The sequence below is a fragment of the Eleutherodactylus coqui genome, chromosome 3 (genome assembly GCF_035609145.1).
Source record: "Eleutherodactylus coqui strain aEleCoq1 chromosome 3, aEleCoq1.hap1, whole genome shotgun sequence".
NCBI lineage: Eukaryota > Metazoa > Chordata > Amphibia > Anura > Eleutherodactylidae > Eleutherodactylus > Eleutherodactylus coqui.
The window spans coordinates 45,311,950-45,333,278 of NC_089839.1; the positions used below are offsets into that span (position 1 = coordinate 45,311,950).

Here is a 21,329-nt window from a genome sequence, read left to right on the forward strand (position 1 = left end):
TCCTGCGGGGACGGCTCCCGCAGGCTTCTATTGAAGCCTATGGAAGCCGCCCGGAGACCCGTACCAGAATTAAACTCACCTGCTCCGGACGATGCGGTTCTTCCCTTCTTTGCTGCTGGATCTTCTTTCTTCGCCGCCGGCGTGCCGAGCACATCCGCCGGGCCGAAGAAATTAGATCCGGCCGCAAAGGAAGGAAGATCCGCATCGTCCAGAGCAGGTCAGTTTATTCAGATTTTTAGGCCTCATGTCTGCGGGGCTGGAGGGACCCGCTACGGATTCTACATGAAGAATCCACGGCGGGCATGATTTTCCCCGTGGACATGAGGCCTTAGTGATAGGGTCAGGGTGTGTAGCAATAATCCTGCCCCAGACACTTTGATTCACAAGGGCAGTGGTAACACCCATTTGTCAATTTATTCGTACATTTTCAGGAGGAACAGAAGAGGAATATTACATTGATGAGTTGTAAGAAAAGATTTTAGAACTGTTATACAATGTTATACAATTCCAGTACTTTGTAATAGCAATAAAGGTAATACGATATTTTATACACTAACAAAATAAGCACATTTTTCATCTTTGCTTGGATGGAAATAAGCTTTATTTTACTTAAAATGCTCTTATTCTTTTTACAGGGATCTTAAACTGGACAATATTCTTCTGGACGCAGAAGGCCACTGTAAACTGGCTGACTTTGGGATGTGTAAAGAGGGAATTCTGAATGGAGTAACTACGACAACCTTTTGTGGTACACCTGACTACATCGCTCCTGAGGTAGGTACTAGTCACATGAGGCTCCAGAATATTACATGCAGTCCTGTGGTTCCATTAGTATTCATATTCTCTACTCCAAGACTTCTAAAAGCTGTAATACGTCCTGTAGCTTGTTGGAAATCTGCATGGCTGTGTAGAGGCTTAGTGCGGGCCTCATGCCGAAGTGTTGGGTTGGCCATTCACGATAGATGGCTGTCTCTTTGTTTGGCCGACAGCTGTCTCATACAACACCCTCTTATACATGCATGCTCACCCGAGTGTTCGTGCGTTCTGAATATAGAGGGGGGGGGGGGAGCTACTGCCAGACTCTTCTGGCAGCAGCTTATCTCCCTGATCAATTGAAATCCAATTGCCTGGTCCTTTTTTTTCCAAGACATCTTCCAACTGGGGAGAGTGGGGAAGCTCCCGTACATGTTAGATGATCAGCTGCACCTGCCGAAATCAGCGGGCTCAGCCGATATACATCTAATGTATATGGCCGCTGTTAATGTTTCTTCGATACATTACTAAAAATGTAGACTAAAGTTGATGAAAACAAATTATTTCACCCAAAACAATAGTTTACTGGGTGAAAATAAGCAATGAACAGTCATTTCAGCTGATCGATGGCACGCCATCATTGTTTGGATAGAAGTTGGCCATGTTTGAAACTTTTGGCTGATAATCGAACGAAAGATTTTTCATTCCTAGAAGCATCATTCAAAGAAAGATCATTACTCCTTTGCCTGATATCATTAAACATGTGTGGCCAGTCGGAATAAGGCCCTCTGCATACGAGCATATGCGTATTTGCGCACGCCTTAGCACTGCATATTTGCAGAATATATGATTTTTTTTTACACACGCATCAGTGTATTTTACTGTACTTTTTGTGACTCCAAGGCATGTTCATTTGTGTGCGGCAAGCAAAGACGCACCGATTGAAATGGCTAATTAGTTTAATGAGTTCCAAATGTGTTCTTTTTCCTGTGCAAATGACCCAGTGTTTCACACAGATCCTAGTGTATTTTGCGCACATTTGCACATCCTCATTGCCTTCTATGGGGACCTTGGGTACAAAAATGGATGAAAATAGAGCATGCTGCATTTTTTTGCGCTACTGAAATGCGCAGGAAAATATATGCATGTCAACCAACCCTTTGATATCCATCGGTTGTGTATTGAGTATGCCCATGTGAAGGGGGCCTAACTGTAGTGGCCTATGTGGTCTACAATGTGTATGGCTGTATCTGAGAAACAATTGATCACTGACAACTGTTCATGCCATGACAGTAGGACAATCCAACCTATTTCTACCTAATGTATATGGCCGTCTTAGGACCTCACAAACTCGTAATATAAGGATTTCGCTGGCCCTTTGAAGGGCAGCTTATTGTCATCTAGTACCATCATCTACATTATTATCAGCGGGCCACCATTGGACATTTTCTCACTGTCTTCACCCATTCTTAAATATATCAAGACTTATGTTAATGTTCTTGTTTCCAGATATTACAAGAATTAGAATATGGGCCCTCGGTGGATTGGTGGGCTCTCGGTGTCTTGATGTACGAGATGATGGCAGGTCAACCACCTTTTGAGGCCGACAATGAAGATGACCTCTTCGAATCCATTCTTCACGATGACGTCCTGTACCCTGTGTGGCTGAGTAAGGAAGCTGTCAGCATTTTGAAAGCAGTAAGTCTTGCATGATGTTTCTTGTTATTATTCTTCTTTCCCCGAAAACTGAAATTGACTAATAGAGAACAGCCACCCTATGGGAGTTCAGATGCAGTTCATAGTGGCACTGGTTGGATAATGGGGCCTGGGATAAATTACACTTCTTGTGGGAAAGGAACATGATGTTTGTGTTCTGTGCAGTCATATGAAGTATGAACCAGAGCGCTGGAGACTTGTAATAAACGGGAAAGTTTAGTCGATCTGTTATCTGCTTGACGCTTTACAGCTCGCTGTGCCCCTGCCAATGATTGGATGGAATCAGCTCCGATCACTTTGTAGAAGTCACCTTGAAAATACAAATAATTATGACTTTAGCCGCACCGTGTTAGAGTTCCTAGAAATATAGCGCGTGCCAAATACTCCAACCAACCACACATACTTTTATACTATAAAAACTAACTCCTTTTCCTGTGGCACTTCTTTCACCTCTAGAATTAATATGGTGGGCAGACATTGGGGGGTGATGGCACCAGTTGTGCCCACATCACTTAATCAGATGTCTAATTACAACTATAGGCATAGTGTGGGAGAATGACAGACACTTGTCCCATTTTGCCAGGGAAACGGCAAAAGTCTAAAGTCACAGCTATCATCGGTTGTAATAACTAATGCTGGGAAAAAAATCCCCCGTAGATCAATTCGTTAAGGGGTCCAGTTTTTAAAATGGGGTCATTTGTGTTGTTTTGGCCGCTCAAGGGTTCTACAAGTGGGCAATGGGGCCTAAAACCCCTTCAAGCAAAATGTTTGTTCTGAAAGCCACCAGCTGCTCCTTTCGGTTTGGGCCCCGTTGTGCATACAGACATAAGATTAGGGCCACAATGGGTTTGTTCCGAAACAAGACAAACATTCTTCTTGAGTGTTTCTCTCTTCTAGTTATAGACAGGGGTGCTGAGTGAGGGACCCCACGGTATGTCGTCTATATACCACAGTATGGCATGTTGACAGGGGTTTCATTTTATTTTTCCACTACTTGTAATTGCTACATTTCTGATGTCTTAATGAAAATGGGTTCAATGGTCAAAGTCTGCATCTGTTTATTTCATCCCACATCAGATTGAATGAGCTTGAGAAGAAGCATAAATCTGTCCAGTATTTTTACATTACTTGGCTTATGCAGTCATAGAAATAACATTTAAGCAAAGTATTTTCTGTTCCTGGAAATATTTATTCCAAGGCATAAATCAAAAACCTTCACTGGAGTTTAAAATTGACTAATAGGAAGAAAGTTAAGATAGATAGAAAGATAGTACAACTGCTCCTTATTTTCTTGCGACTCTATTAAAAAAAAAATTAAAGGGGTGTTTCAGAGGCGTAACTTGAAGCTCCCAGGCCCCAATGCAAAACTTGTAACAGGGCCCCCAACCATAATGCTTTACTCATAGTACTGGGCTCCCTATATGAGAAGAGAGGCCTTATGGGCCCCCTAAGGCTCCTGGGCCCAGGTGCAGCCGCATCCCCTGCATCTCCTATAGTTACGCCCCTGGGGTATTTCCATCTTGTAATGTCATTGCATATGAAATTCCTTCCCTTTATGATCAGTGTAGGACCCTCTCAATTCTGAGGACCTGAAACGTTGAACCACTGATTCACAGTTGATCCAGCGTGGCTTTATTCAAGTGAACTCTGCCAGTTGTACTTCCATGCACAGTAGGTGCCAGGTGGAGTGGTGGGAAAATCTAGAGAGGATCCTTCATTATCAGGATTGGTGGGGTCCTGGATGTCCGACCCCAGGATCATAAACTGGCGGCATATCCTGGAGACATGCCATCTCTTTATGAGATGGCACTGTCAGTAAATGTCTAGTAGCAATGGTAAAGTTTTCAATGCTAATTTATCATCAAAAGGTAACTAAAACTATTTTTATTATAAACTTTTTTGTGAGTCTCCACATTAAACATTTTTTTGAAATATATGAGTTTTTACAGTTGCCACTAAAGCATATACAATAGACTGATGTGTCTGGTTTCATTCAGCTCACTTTTCAGCTTTTCTGTGTAGACTCGGACAGAGTCAGCTTTGTCATCTCATTAGAGCGTGGAGGATTAAATGACCGATGACTGAAGCTGAAGCTGTAAATAAGTCAGGACAGCAGTGCTATACACTATACCCATAGATATAGCTCATATCCACCACTTCCTGGGGTTGTATCATTTTTTTTGTCCATTAGCTCCCACTCATTGCAGCTATCAGAAAGCACATGCATTTTGCTCCTAAGCAGAACTGTTCCGCTGCTCACCCGGCTGCCGGTAATTCTTACTTCACCAGTAAAGACCAGCAAAGATTTCTTATCCTGGCTTACAAGGTTGTAAGTAATAGCAGCACTCAGTGTCTGAGAAGGTAGGAGCGTATAAGGAAACTGGAAGGGGCGCAGTCTAGATGGCGCTCTGTTGTTGGGCTCTGGGATTTTATATGCACCCCTGAGTAGTTAGTAGAAAAAAAATTTCTTGAGTAAGTCTGGTGCAAAGACATAATTATCTAAAATCTCTGAAATGATGAACTAAAGCATTTGGGAGATGCCAGATATTCACACAGCTCTCCGGTAACCTACAGAAAATGACATGGTTGCTGTACAAGTAAATATGACCCCCTGTTAGGAGACGGGTGAATAACACCGTAATGATGCACGGTGCATGTAAACAGGAGGATTACTTCGGGATTTAAAGCCATTGAATATTTAGAACTCCTGGGGTTTGGAATCGAGCCAAACTACAATGTAATGTTCTGATTTGGGTCTTGTGAAATTTCAGGTATCGTTAACGGGGCAAAATAAGGTCATTTTTATTTTTAGCACTTACTGAGCTAGAAAAAAAGGCACATTATATCTGAGCATGCGAATGCAATGTATAAAGGTATAAACCCTGATAAAACGCTGTACTGTATATATTGTGCTGTAGACTTTACATATTCATTATAGCCAAGCTTCAGTGTACTGTAATAATGAACATGTAAACATGTTCCCTAGATACAATAGGTGGGGGGGGGGGGGGAGAGGCACATATGCTCATGATTAATGCGCATTCTAATTATTGGATTATCATCAGACCAATGCCGGTGGTTGACCTCACGACTCACATGAAACAGTAGTTAAGTGTTTAACCATGTGCATCCGACAGAATGGTGGACACAACGAATGTCATGTAAAGCCTTTTGCGAAACGTTTGCGCTCACTGAACTCCTAAACAAGTAAAGATAGGGAAAAACTGACACTTGCAGTGTGTTTCTAAGTACATTCTAGCCAAGACTGATATATCTCATGACTCCCTTCTAATAGGAGAAACCTAAGGTTCAAAATGGCCGCTTAAAAATTTTACTCCACCAAAAAATGCAGTCTTCCTCCCAATTAATACTTTTATAAAGTGGAAGTCAATTTTCTCATTATGTATAAGTTTTTTTTTTACTTTGCTATACTTTTACAATGAATGTCATCCTGCGGGCCAGCATTGGAGTGACACTGGACTTTCCAGAGAGTAATGCATCTCCTGCTTGCAGACAGTATTTTAAATGTCGCAGACAACCCATTTAATAACCAGTATATCACAAGGAGCCCATCGTCTTGTCAAATGAAGGATGGTCAAGAGGACTTTTTATCTATTATTTCATAAATCTTGTTCTGTACCCCTTTAACTGGAGCAGCCAGTGTCAGGCAGCTGCTGCCAAGGCAAATAGGATCATGGGGAGCGTCTAGAGGCACATGACGAGAACATTGTTCTTCCTCTTTACAAGTCACTGGTCAGACCACCCATGCAATATTGTATACAGTTTTGACCACCGACACTCAAGAATAACATATCACAGCCTAAGCTGGTACAAAGACAGGCAACTAAAGTAATAAACAATGACTGAGGGGCGACCTAATAACTATGTGTGAATATATCAGGAGACGATACAGAGATCTCTCCCATCATCTGTTTATACCCACGACTGTGACTGTAACAAGGGGGCATCCTCTACAACTAGAGGAAAGAAGGTTTCTACACAGACATAGAAGGGGGTTCTTTACTGTAAGAGCAGTGAAACTGCCTGAGGATGTGGTGATGGCAAATTCAATAAAAGAGTTCAAGAGGAACCTGGACGTCTTTCTTGGGCGTTACAATATTATATGTTATATCACTGATTACTTCAAAAGGGTCGGTGAGCCGGGAATTATTCCGATTGCCAGATTGGTGTCGGAAAGGAATTTTTTCTCTAAAATGAAGAAAATTGGTTTCTACTAGAGATGAGCGAACATACTCTTTTCGGGTGTTTTTGCACTTGAGCACTGCTTTTTCCGAGTAACTGACTACTCGGTCGAAAAGATTCGGGGGGCGCCGGGGGTGAGCGGGGGGTTGCAGAGGGGAGTGGGGGGGGGGAGAGCTCCCCCCTGTTTCCCACTGCTACCCCCCGCTCCACCACGCCGCCCCCCGAATCTTTTCGTCCGAGTAGTCAGTTACTCGTAAAAAGCGGTGCTCGAGTGCAAAAACACCCGAACCGCGTACGTTCGCTCATCTCTAGTTTCTATCTCCTTGGGGTTTTTTGCCTTCCTCTAGATCATCATTGCAGGATAATAAGCTGAACTGGATGGACATGTGTCTTTTTTTGGCTCTACATACGATGTTACTATAGAGTGAACACATGTAGCCTTCCTGAGGTACGGACAATCATTACATCACCTGCGCAATACTAAGGAAGTCCTGAAAACATGACATGTTGGGGGAAGTTGAGGACTGGAGCTGAGAGACATTGGGAGGGAGAACTGGTGTAAATACTCTTTTTTTAGGATGTTTTGGGGAATGAGGACTAACCTTCAGGGGCTGGTTACTGAGGTACCGTAATAATCAGAACACAAGCCGGGTCATCACAGGATTGTAGTCTGTATAACCAGCCTTCCAGGATGAAGATGTCACAGAAAGGTCTAATCACATGTAGGTATTTGGGTGAATTATCTCCCACGCAGATAGATCTACAGGCGTAGAATTAAATGTCTGCAATGCCTAGAAAGTGATTGTCTGCCAATTATTAATAGCCGTGTAGCTGGTCCCTCTGTGATCCAAGTCACATAGGCCAGTTCTGTTGTTGTGTTTTACAGGAAAGGCAGCGGAAGCTCGAAGGCGTCTGTACACTTTGCTGGAGAATGCTAACAAGGGATTAGACTTGGAATGCTCGGTTTCCTTACATTGTGCTAGCAGACACTGGTTTGACTTACTTTAGCCAGAAACACTTTTCCTATATAAAATTGCATTTGGGGCAAAGAATTCCTTACTGGCGACTCCCATACGTGGCCATCAACCCTTTCCCTTTTTTCTGCTGTATCGGTATAAATGTTTCCGCATTGTACTGACCATCATGTAGGAAAACGGGCAAGTCTACTGAAATGTTGTGGACTTATAGGTAGTCAGTAAAATATCTTGTGTGTAAGTAAATTTTAAAGGGGTTGTCCGGCTAATTCTGTAATTGCAAACTTAGTCCTCCTGCACGTGACAGGGTCGGATCCAGATGGATTTTGACCCAGTTTTTGACTTGGATCTGCTGCAGTTTTCACCCTATGAGTTGAAGGGCTGAGTGAAAATCTGCAGGTTTTGCTGCAAATTTTGAAGCAGATTTTGATGTGGATTTTCTGCAGCAGATTATTTACAGATTCATAAGGGTTTGACTGTGAGGATACCCATCGATCTTACAGGGGTTGTATCAGAATATCAAGTCAGCCCCTATCCACGGGATAGGGAATAACTTGCTGATTGGTGGGGGTCTTACCGCTGAGATCCACTGCCGATTTTGTGAACGGGACTTCTGAGTCCTGCTCTCCTGTCACTAAGGGGTCGCTTTTCCTCCCACAGTCACGTCACTCTAAATGGAGCACTGGCCGAGCATGAATAGTCAGTGCTTCATACATTTCAATGGAGTTCAAGGAAATACCCGAGCAGGTGTGCAGCTCAGGTACTTGGCCGTCCCATTGAAAGTGAATTGAGCACTGGTGCACTTGCAACATCCATGGCGGGCAATCCAGTAACCCCACATTGAGGAGGATGGGGGACACGGGACACCTGTTCTTGGGACCCCCACTGATCAGCAAGTTATTCCCTGTCCTACGAATAGGATAAAACTGTAATGCTGTGGGTCAATCACAGAGTTTTACTGCAGCGACCACATACTGTTAAGGGAACTACAGCATATGTCTATGCACTTGAGTGTTCAGAGTGCCGCTATGCAGATGTCAAAAGGAACTCTGCCCTTTCATTCTCCGGATCTGCAAGAATCCCAGAGGTGGGACCCATTGATCATGCTATAGTATATTTTAATAGTATGCCATAATATTATTGGATCAGAATGCTCCATTAATAAAATGTTATGTAACTTTGCAAATACTAATATTTCATAGTTTTCCTAGCCCTTATCTTGTAGTCAATAGATTAGACCTTTCATGTGAATTCAGTTGATTTCTTTTTAGTCCTGAATTCACAGCTCTTAGCCTCCCCTGCTGGTTCAGTGTCTGTATGGAACATACACTCATTGTCAAAAAAAATACAAGCACCTAGAACGAGTTCTCAGATTCGACTGAAACTTTATGTGTGATCATAATGCTGAAAATTTATTTTGGAAAACTGACCCCTTGAAGGCCGGATCTAGTACCCTGTTAGCTCATGTCTAGCTTGGATACAAGATATCATATGGACGGGCATGGAGGCATACAGTTTCTAGAGTATCCTGCAGCATATCAGTCTACATTTGTTGTAACTGAGCTTGTAGATCGTGCAAACTCGTAGGCTGTCGAAGTCGGTGTCCCAGATGGTCCCATAGATGTTGTGTTGGCGATAAATCTGGCAACCGGGCAGCCACGGAAGTGTGGTAATGTTATGGAGGCGTTCCTGTGACCCCCTTGTGGGTGCAGCTGAGCGTTATCCTGCTGGAAAATGCCTCTTGGAAGCGACTATGAGAGGCAACATATGTAACATAGTAACATAGTATGATAGGCTGAAAAAAGAGAAGTGTTCATCCAGTTCAGCCTGTTTCCGCTCCCCCATGTTCATCCAGAGGAAGGCAAGAAATCCTAATGTGGCTACAGGAATCAGAATAGAATCATGGAATGGTAGAGTTGGAAGGGACCTCCAGGATCATCGGGTCCAACCTCCTGCTCACTGCAGGATCACTAAATCATCCCAGACAGATGTCTGTCCAGCCTTTGTTTGAACATTTCCATTGAAGGAGAACTCACCACCTCCCGTGGGAACCTGTTCCACTCATTGATCACCCTCACTATAAAATCATGGATGTCCTGAACATATAGCTGAGCTGTCATTGTCACTTGTACCACTGACGCTCACCACAAAGTCTCCAGACATGAACATAACCGTCGTCAGTGCCCAAACTAAGCCTGGATTTGTCACTGAAGACAACCCAGTTCCACTTGGTAGCAGTCCAGTTTCATCATTTGTGACACCATTGCAAGCTTAGGCAAAAATGGGTGGATGTCAAAAGGCAGTAATGGCTTGCAATGAGACCAAATGTCCTTCAGCCAAGTGCCTGGAAATGCTTCCAATAGGCATAGGGGCCTGTAACGATGGCGTCACCAGTCTCTGGATGGTAGACAACAAAACAGTTGGAGCTGCTTGTGCTTGTCGAATGATCAGACGATCCTCTCTACTCGTGGTCTGTGGGTGGCATCCTAAGCCTGGTCACCTTGTGTGTCCTCACACATCCACTGGTCCCAACACCTCCTAACAGTCTGGTTAGAACAGCCCAGGTAGCGGGCAATGCGTTGATACGTCTAGCTTCTCGTATTCCAAAAATGTGCCTCTTCTCAAGCTCTCTTTTAAGTGGGTGAAATCTCTTTAATTGTGTTGTAGAGGCGTCTAGTGGCCAACAAGCTCTACACAAGCGGAAGAAGAGGTCACTACACACTCTAATCATTTGTATATCCGCCTGAGATGGAACTACATGCCGAGTTTTACAACAAAACAACAACTCCTTCTAGGGGCTGGATTTTATTTGACAGATTGCATTTGCTGATTTTCTTTCTAAGTACTAAGCACTGTGCAGTAAACTGATTATTTTCTGTGCTATTATGTGAAGTACTGTAAACAGTTTGGGTCTTGTCCTCTTTTTGAAGTACAGTATCATCACTGCTGACAGCCGCTACCTATAACAGGGTCTGGTATAGAACTGGATTCTATTTCTAATGGCTGCTAGATCAGCTTAGTATACCCACTAGGAATGGTAGCCCTACTGTACTGGAGTTGTCATCACCTCTCGGGATGTAGACATTTCCTGATAAGTAGTAAGGAAGCCGCGATTAGCAGACTCTTGGAGTTACATTAGCACGGTGCCACTGCCAGGCTTTGCCTTTTTGTAACATGCCATTTTCAGTTCTATTTCTTGTCCATTTTTTCTTCAAATATTTTAAAATATCCATATTGAATAAGTTACATTTGTGCATACTACAGAGGAAGCACTTGTATCCAATTAGAGCGTGAGTCAAAAATTAGCTGCATTCTGGCCGTAGAATTTATTTTAATCAACTTTCAGAAAAGACAAATACATTATTTTTCAACGTAATCTTCCTAATTTTTTATATACTTTATCCATCTGTCAACAAGTTTTCGTATTCCGCAGTGTTTCAGGATAACACATCCACAGGGGCAATAGGCATACCTGTCTTGGGTTCATACCTATAGTTCGGGCAGCATGAACCTGGTGACAGCTTCCCTCTTACATTCTACATCACCTATCTAGATGAATTCTAGAAAGTATAGCATTTATCTGACGTTAGCTTTTTTTCAAAATTTTACATGAGAAACCAGCATACTATATGCAATGTAATCGACTAACTCTGAATCTGTTTTCTCCCCATAGTTTATGACAAAGAACCCAAACAAGAGGCTTGGATGTGTGCCGTCCCAGGGGCTAGAAGATGCCATCAAACAGCATCCGTTCTTCAAAGAAATTGACTGGGTACTTCTAGAGCAGAGGAAAATCAAGCCGCCATTCAAACCACGAATTGTAAGTAGAGTCAAAGCAGACCGCAATGGGGAGAGTGGCTTACAAGGAGACAGGACTTGTTTTATAGCGGTTCTATATCTACAGTGGATATAAAAAGTCTACGGCGATAACGGGTCACATAGAAAGTGGAAATAAATGTGAAATTATTTTTTAAAATGACGAAAACATGGCATTTTTACTGGGGTGTGTAGACTTTTTTTATATCCATTGTATATGGAGGTGAAGTTTATACAAATACCTATAGGAGTCCATGTGGATATTTCGGGTTCAGTGTATGAATGTTTTTCCCTTATTTACGAATTCATGTGGGAATCAAAGGATCATAGGCATGACCATAAGACTGGGAAAATAGAAGTGTCTAGCTGTAGAAGGAAAGTTGTTTGCATTCTAGGTGCTTGGGTCTCCAACAGGACTCCAATACATAATTCAAAAAAAGGGGTTAAGACTATGGTTTTTGTAGGAGTAGCAGCTCTGAAGCACGAACCGCTGCTCTGTACCAATTAGATCTATGTGGACACCAATACTATGACTCCTGTTCATGTCGGAAATGCCGTGATTGACTCATCGCACGATGAATTCAACTGACCCAATTGACATATAATGGGTTTATATCGATGTTCCGTCAAGGCTTCCATGGCTCTACCGTGTCCCTAAATCTTGGTTACAGAGAGGGGATCTAACATCTGTGACCTTTACTGAGGGGAAGAATGAATGAATGGGTTCAGTGCCAATTGTAATGGAGAGATGATTGGGAAAGTCAGATGACATTATTGAAATCTATGGTTGTTCCAGAATCTGTTCAGTCTTGACATTAGTGGTAGACCAAACCTCTGTTCTCCTCAGATGTGAAGCTTTTCATTGATATATCCTGAGTCTGATGGGGTAATGTTTCTTCTTGTGGAGATCACCACAAAGGTGTTGTGAGTCTTATATAGGCCACGCAATGCAAATGAGCAATGGAATCATCATCTACAGCACCACCTACTGGAAGGGTAGCTACCCTCTCAGTCAATACCCAGGCCTTGCAACATGACAAGGGGTATTGCATGGATATTCTGGTTTGGCTTATATCCCTAGACATATGGCAAGGCCAGTTAAAAGGACGGATATTGACTTATAGAGTAGCTACTTTTCCAATAGGTGGCGCTGCTGACAATTATTCCATTGCTTATTTGTATTGATTAATCCTAAAATTCTCTTGTGGACCAACATGACCTCCATAGACCAACATGCAAGAATACAAAAAACAGAAGTCATACATGCTGGTGTCCTCCTGTGACTTATTAATACAAGACAACAAGATCGAGATGCGTCTCCATGGCAATGTCTTGTTTTGTTGCCGTAAGCAACATGTTTCAACCGTACAAGTGGCGGTTAATTTACTATTATTCCTGTTGTGATGATATAATCTGAAGTGCTCCGCACATGATGTAATATTCCCATTATTGTACCCTTAATCCTCTTGATATTCTACACTCTTCTCCACTGTTGTTCATAAATGAGAACAGCACAAGGCATGCCAGTTTCGAGTAGGCACTGCCAGGGATTGTTTTGGCAATATGCCTTGGATATGATTAATGTTGCTCTTAATTGCATTTTGCATTTGACATATTTTAAATTAATTGGATCCAGTTATAAAGTGAGACATAAACTCAAAACCAAATATGTATATAGGCCTTTCATTAGTCAACTTCAATGAGGGTCTATAAGTTTAGCCCCTCCTTTGATTCCACAAACCAATGGTATGTAGAGTTCCAATATTCCCACACAATGCTGTACTTATGGGGGTTATCCACTTTGGACATATTTTTTGTTAGAAAGGTCCCCTGATGATAACATAGTGCCCCCTAGTGATTGAATGTTACCTGCAGGGCAACATGGTACCCAGTGTTCAGTATTTCTGCAGTGCCTTTACGGGAAAAATGAAGCATTACATGGTGCTTAGAAAACTCAATTGGTTTTCTATGCAATGAACAGAGTTGCGGGATCCTCAAGAGTGAAAAACACATTTTGAAGCTATTGTCCATTTTTTGTTTCTTTAGGGTCCAATGTTTTGGATTATTTTACTGTAAACCCAATACATTGATTGGCCACTTTCATTAAAAAACTTGCCTGTATGGAAATTAGACCCGTGACCCCTGGTTGCAGCATTAAACCAAGTGATAAGTTTTCCATGGATCAATTTTAGTGTGAATCCACATTAGATGCAGAAATCCAGCGATCTGAGTGACTTCCAGTGAGTCCGGGTCATCGGTGCTAGACTAGCCAGAGACAGGATTTCATAAACTGACAACATTGTGGGGTTTTCTCGTGTAACGGTGTGGAGAGTTTACTGAGAATGGTGTGATCAAGGAAAAACATCCAGTGATAGGGGATCCTGTGGATATAAGCAACTAAAGGGGTCAGAGGAGGAGATCAAGAATCATTCTGATGAACAGGCATTGCACAGTTAAGCAAATTATAACCAAATACAAACATGAAACGCCAACTAACATGTCCGAATTTACAGCTCGCCCTTTCTTAGCCCGAACGGGCTATAACCACAGACAAGTACTATTGCTGTGTAAGAGAATCAGAAAGACAAGATGCCAGGGGGCAAAAGAGCAAAGATTGGATCACTGAGCAGTGGAAAACCTCGCCGGATCAGATGAATCCAGATCTCTGTTGCCCCGTCCTGATAGGAGGGTCAGAATTTGGTGCAAGCAGCATGAATCGATGACCCCCTTCCTGTCAGCTGTCAACAGTTCTGGCTGGTAGAAGTGAAGTAATGGGGCGGAGAATGTTTTCTGGGCACATCCTAGGTCCTCCGATACTTGTGGATGGACGCTATGATGAGTTGCTGCAGTTTCGGATCCCGAAGAAGGTCCAGTGTACTACTAGATGGGGGTCTGTAATGAAGTGGCTAATTTGTGTATATAATAATGATATTCTTACATGGCAATCTCCTGACGCAATGTAGTCCCTGCATTTACCATGCTGATGATAGTAACCTTCATCTTTTCTATTACCCATCAATCCGTTGACCCTGTCTTATACAGCAGCCTACATTAGGGATACAGGACCTCTAGTAGGAGCTTAGGTTATTGCATTCATTGAACATACTATGGGAGAATTAGCGGTCCATTACTTTTATCTATACATTAGTATTAGCACATGAGCGTGAAGCCTTCCAAATGCATGAGATACTTAAGGAAGCTCATTCTGGAAATTGCTGCTAATAAAAATAGATCACGTTTTTTGCAAATAAGCAATTTAGATGGAACATTTTGAACTAAGACCCGACGCACATGGCGAACCTGTTTCTACATGCTTACAGTGTTCAAGCTATACACTTGCATTACCTGTTGTGTTACTACGTGCCATGCCCAGTTGGGCAGGTGTTGATTGCCTGGCACATAAACATCTGTGTACTGTAGAGTGTTAACTTACGAAATACTACTTGTGTATTGTACCTCATACAGCAGTCTATGGAGTATACATACTAGAGCCCGCCAGTGCGAGGAACCAGAAAGTTACTGTACATGCTTTGCCTTGTCATCTCTGAAGGGTGTTGGTGAAGGAGATTCTACAGCGCAGGTTAAAGGGGTTGACTGAAATGAAAAAAAAGGGGCCTGGAACTTTTTCTTTCTCAAAAAAGTGCCATTCTTGTTCATGTGTGGTTTGCACAGATGTAGCAAAGTTTAACTTGAATGTCATAACTTTTTTGACAAGATCTCTTATCTTAAAGCGGTTGTACCAAATTGAGAAGTTATACCTTACCTACAGGATAGGGAATTAAGGCCCATTTACACGCAAAGATGATCACTCAAATTTGTTCAAAAGATAGGGAGATTGACAGTTTTAGCGATTGTTTTGCATAAACTGCTAATGGACACTAATGCCTAATAGCAGCTTATTATCTTCATTTGCATGTAAATAAGCCTCCCTATGCAGAGAACAGCAGGTGGTCTGTTCCTTGCATACAGATCCTTTGCTCTGCCCCGGGCCTGCAAGCTGAACACAGCGTGCGGTCCCTGCTATCAGTTCTCTAGCCAAACGATAGATTTTATGCTCACATTAAAATCATTGATCGGCCGAAAAGTAAACGATGGTAGCATTCACATGCAACAATTATCGCTCAAAATACATCGTTTGAGCGAATTTTGAGTGATAATCGTTGCATGTAAATGGGCCTTTACTTGCTGATTGATGGGGATTTCATTGCTAAGACCCCCATCGAAATCAGGGGTCCCATGTCCCCTATCCTGCTCACTGCAGGGTTAGTACACACTCCGCAGTGAGGAGGAGACAGAATGGAGCATCAACACTCCAGTGCGCCTGCGGAGATGCCTGAATGGCACCTACTCGGTGTCGTTTGTGTATCTCAATCTCCGGTATTTCCGCCAGTTCCATTAAAATGAATGAAGCACTCCCTTTATGCTTCCATCACTGCAGGAGGAGAAGGGATCACCACAGTGACAGGTAGAACGGGACATGGGAGTCCAATTCTCATGATCGTCAGAAGACCCCCACCGAACAGCAAGTTATTCTCTACCCTGTGGATAGGGGATAACTTGTAATTTTTGTACACGATGCTCTGTCGCACTAGTTCCTCACGCATGGCCAATGTGCCACTGAAGGTGTAGGCCCGTGCATGTCCATTTCCCGCTGGGACAGGGTTCCGTACTGCGCAAGCGCAGGATTTTACTGTGGCTTGTGCTGACATCAATGGCAAGGGGATGTGGCTGAGCTATGCAGAGGGCGTACATAATTAGAGGACATTGTGACTCTGGGCCCCAGCGGTCCACCTCCATGGCTCGAGGCAGATCAAACTATGTTTTTGCTATATCACACATTGTTAGGTTGTGGGTTATGTAGTGTTTACCGGTCTGTGGAGCTCTGCGCATGACAACTTATCTCACACAGAGCGCCATGCGCAGTGTGACTTCTTTTTTTTTATTTTATTCCATGCACTATCTCATAGCGGCGTTGTGCATGTATCATAGCCCATAGATTAGTATGGTGCTGTCTCTGCGTGATATGCAGTGAAATAGAGCATGCTGCAATCTTTTTCACGCACGTTGCTACATGCAATGTTTACACACTAATAGGTCAATGAAAATCCATGTATTTTCATTGACTTCATTCACCACAAGTCACACGACCGTGCATCACGTGCGTAATATGCTGTGAAAACATGGTCCTGTGAATGAGCCCTTTGGGCTAATGCCCACGGACAGATTTCAGCCGTGTTTCACGCATCGGAAATCCGCGGCGCTATCCCACAGCTATTACGTTCTATGGAACCTAATAGCTCAATGTTCACGCTGCAGAATTCTACCACGGAATTCCGCAGCATGAAAGAAATCGCGGCATGTTCTAATTGTCACAGAAAATGGAATCTGTCATTGTAGTCAATGGAAGACGTCCGTAACGCGATGCTTCCGCTGTGAGCACAGCGAAAGGATCATGTGATTATGCATCACCCGTCACCGCCGGCGCGTCATACGCTGCACTGCACATACGCACCGGCTCGCCGGACAGGACTCGTGCGGCGGATCCAGAGAGGTGAGTATGGGGTCTTTGGGGGGCGCCATGTCAGACTCTGTTGCGATATTCTGCTGGAGCAGTCCAACACAGCCATGGGCATGAGGCCTAATGATGGTTTCACACAGTCGATACAATCAAACTATTTTCGCGTGATGTGAGAGTCAGTAAAAAAGCGGATTTATGAAACCGATGATTTTCAATAGTTTCTAGAGATGAGCGAGCATTCTCACTAAGGCAAACTACTCGAGCGAGTAGTGCCTTATTCGAGTACCTGCCCGCTCGTCTCTAAAGATTCGGCTGCCGGCGCGGGTGACAGGTGAGTTGCGGGAGTAAGCAGTGGGGAGCAGGGGGGAGAGAGTGAGAGTGAGATCTCCCCTCCGTTCCTCCCCACTCTCCCCCGCCGCTCCCCGCCCCCCGCTGGCCCCCGAATCTTTAGAGACGAGCGGGCAGATACTCGAATAAGGTACTACTCGCTCAAGTAGTTTTCCTTAGCGAGTACGCTCGCTCATCTCTAATAGTTTCCTTTCCATCTGCGATGTTTTCACTGAAGCGATGTTGAGACAACAAAAAAACGTGGCATGCTCTATCTTTCTGCGGTTTGTTTTTTTTTATCGCCCATGTCTCCTTATGGAGCCTCCTTTTTATTGCATCGCGTTGTAACATTAGACAGTCCTATCAACTTTCACAAAAAAGTCGCTGCAAAATCACTCGATTAAAAATGTGCTATGAAATCGCCAGTGGTAGCGATGACTTTGTGAGAAAAAGCAGCGTGAAACTAGCCTGAGGGTATGGTCACGTATCATGGAGTAAATCCACACTGGAACCCACAGCAGTATCTGTGTGCGGATTTTTATTGCGTAATTCACCTATTACAATGAATTAATTCCGCAGTGACAATCCCCAGCATGACCATCTTTCATCTCATTCGCCTACATTGTACTGTACACTGCAGCGGAAATTCAGTTCGTATTCCACAGCAATACCCCAGTGTGTCCACCATGAGGCCTCCAGCAGTCTTTTTAATTGACTCCACATGGACAAGAGAATTAGGGGGGGGGGGGGGTTTGGAGGGGGTCGCACGGGAAAAATGGATGGCACACTGACTAAAAAGATGGACTGAATGCGGACCGAATGACGAGGCCACACAGACTTGCAGATGGATGGAAAAACGGCAGTTTTTTACACACATAACGCAGTTTTTTTTCAACGCAAATGCTCATCTAGCCTTACAAACAGTAATGCTTTACACTTTTGTGACCAAGTCTACAAGAGACAACGCCACCTCAACCCCGTAAAGGGGTTGTGCCAAGTTCTAAATTAAAAGTTATACATTTATGATCAGTGGGGATCTAACCACTGGGACCCCCACAAAACACGCTGACGGGGGTCCTGAAAGTCCCTGCATGAATAAAGTGATGGTTGCTGTGGCTCCCTTCATTCTTTTTATTTACATAGCTGTAGATTGCCTAGCTCTTGTACTTGGCCATTTCCATCACTCCCATTGACATGAACGGAGCAGGTGATGACTTCATAACTTGACATAAGCCCTTTAAATCAGCACAATCTCATGAGACATTTCCCCTACGATTTCTTCTGGAATGTCCCGTCTTCAGACTTGTCTACTGATGTGTTTTTGACTCTATCTAAACATCTTGCTTCTGGACTTGGTGTATCTACCTTGGTTTCAGTTTGGCATTTTGATCATCCAGCCGTAGTTTAGGCTTGTTTAACGATCCACTAGTTTGTTCTCCTGCCGTCTCTATATAATAACTCATGGGTTCTCTAAGTGTTGCAGATACTTATTTCTAGTTCCACTGAATAGATTTGAGCTCAGAATCTCAATGATGTCATCGTTTACTTGAGACCAAATGCTCACAAAGTTGATTCAAACCAGGAAATAGTTGAGGCATCCACTTTTGATCGACTACCATAGACCAGTCAAAGGTTCATTATGTAATCTGAAGGCATAATATGGAGATGTCTAAACTGCTGATATCTACATCTAATGAGAGAGAGAAGTAGTATAACACATCGAGGCAGGGAATATGCTGTACATCACGTGTCCGCTATGTCAAGACCCAACAGTACATGCAAGTATTGTGAAGATACATCTAAGAAATCTGGGTCAGTTTCAATGTATGTAGCAATAAGAGTTGTAATGTGTTGCAACGGCCTCCACCCCTCTGTATACTGGCCCCAAGGCTGCTTCCCAGGATATGAAACAAGACTCTTCATGTATAGTCAGGATTCTCAGAATTATGATAAACATCCGTCAATGGCGCGTGATGAAACTGGATAAGTTTCTAAACTGTTTCATGTAGATGTTAGCGATATTACTCTCTTGCACCCAGAGGCGTAACTTAAAGCTGCTGGACCCTAATGCAAAAGGACCACCCAACTATAATGCTTAATTCATAGTATTGGTCTCCTTCTATGGGGAAGAGCGACGATATAGGCCCTCCAGGGTCCTGGTGCAACCATTATAGTTACACATCTGCCTGCACCAATTTGATAGAAGATGCATTGTTTTATCATGTATGACAACAATGCATCCCTATCCTCACTAGTAATCCTATAAGAGGTCACTGCCTCCCACAAGATCAAAACACTCTTCTCCTGCGGCTCTTGACATTCTCGTGATTTGTTGGCTATGAAGTTTTTTTTTGCTGTTCCCACCCACTTAAATTACACCGACCTGGTCATGACAACCGTATGCCTATTACCATGATCAAATGGGTAACTATGTCAAGAGTATCAGCAATTTACACCAAACGATCATTGCATTAGGAATAACTGGTGCACGACATCTTGTAATCAGTAATGTGGCACCATGTGCTGGCTGCATCACAATCCGTTCTATAATATGCCGGCTCTCCTCTGCACCGCAGAAGGCAACATTTGGCAGTCACGGGTACAAATGGCTTTGACCGCAGGCAGATTGTTTCTGTCCAAAGGTGTGGTAGCATATTTCTGAAACAGTAATATTTGTTGGCTGTTCCTGAACCACAGTATCAAGAGTGCACCAAGATTGGTTGAACCACAGACAGACATCCAACAGAAGATCACACAGCAGCAGGCCATGTGTGGTTGATTTTATGGGCAAGCTCTGGGCGGCATGTCTGGTATCTCAGCAACAATGTGTCATTGGGACCAACTGACCGAGCAGCAAAATACTTGAGAAGCTAGACGAATTTCCACAATGACCAATGCAACGTACCTTTAATAGACTGGGGTTCAGTAGCCAAAAACCAATTCATGGAGGCATCTGATGACCCCACGTCATTGCTAACAATGCCTCGCATTGGCCATGGAGAATGTCAGTGGATCTTACACATGGCAGAAAGTCGTCTGGAGTGACGAGTCCTATTTCTAGTTGAACCATATGGATGGGCAAGTCCACATCTGGTGTAAACAGGATGAAGCTGTATCCCACAAGTGCACCATTAATGTTCAACAGGCCGATGGTGGCGATGTCATGGTCTGGGGAGCAATTTCCTGGCATGGCCTAGGACCATTGGTCGTCATACCACACTCATTGAATGGCAAACGCTACAAAGACCTGTTAGCTGACCATCTACACCCATATTTTCAGGACGCCTTCCCCAACCACAGTGACATTTTTCAAAATCACTACACTCCGTGTCATTGAGATCAGATCACTAGGGATTGGTTGGAGGAGCACGGCAATGAATTCTCCCCAACTCACTGGAACATATTAAGGATATGCTGCAAAGAGCTGTAAGATCTGCTCCCACTTTTTTGAAAAATGTGCACTAACTAGCAGGCATGGGTTGAGCGGAGTATGAAGGATGTTCATCGCCTTGTGAAGACTTGACGTCCAAAAAAGTGGACCAACCCATTACTGAGTAAGTGTTCCCAATGCAGTGATTGTTCATGTAGGCCTCTGCTGCTAATATTATTCTCACAATCTGATTGGCTTCTGTATACTTACAAGTCACCGCCCCTTACAAAATCTACTATTAAAAGAGCCTGCTCCTGCAGATTCAGGGGTGATGTTTTAGCGCAAAGCATGAACTGCTTCTTACTGAGGCTCATGTCCAGAGCACCTCCAAAAAGGGCTAAAAGCTCATGGATGTTTGCAGATCATTCTCTTCTTTGAATAAGGCAACAGTGAATGAAGAGCCTACATTGAGACTCTCTTGGTTCATATGACTGGCGTATCACTTGTTGAGATGACTTGGACCCAGTTTGGATCCATACAGAAAGCCATCGTCCTATCTGCCTCATAAAATGACCATTCCACATGATGGTCAAGATTAGGATACAACTGAGCATGTTAGTCTGTCCTTTTAAACTGTCTCCCGAGTCTGAAG

At 43.4% G+C, this 21,329-nt stretch overlaps 1 protein-coding gene across 1 annotated transcript in view; it reads left to right on the top strand.

Moving 5' to 3' along the window:
* Positions 1-21,329, top strand: part of PRKCE (protein kinase C epsilon) — a 331,438-nt gene that overhangs the window by 299,041 nt on the left and 11,068 nt on the right. Inside the window, exons 12-14 of the mRNA XM_066595547.1 lie at positions 636-774; positions 2,263-2,451; positions 11,320-11,466. Of these exons, the coding sequence (XP_066451644.1) occupies positions 636-774; positions 2,263-2,451; positions 11,320-11,466 (475 nt within the window). The remainder of the gene's footprint in view (positions 1-635; positions 775-2,262; positions 2,452-11,319; positions 11,467-21,329) is intronic.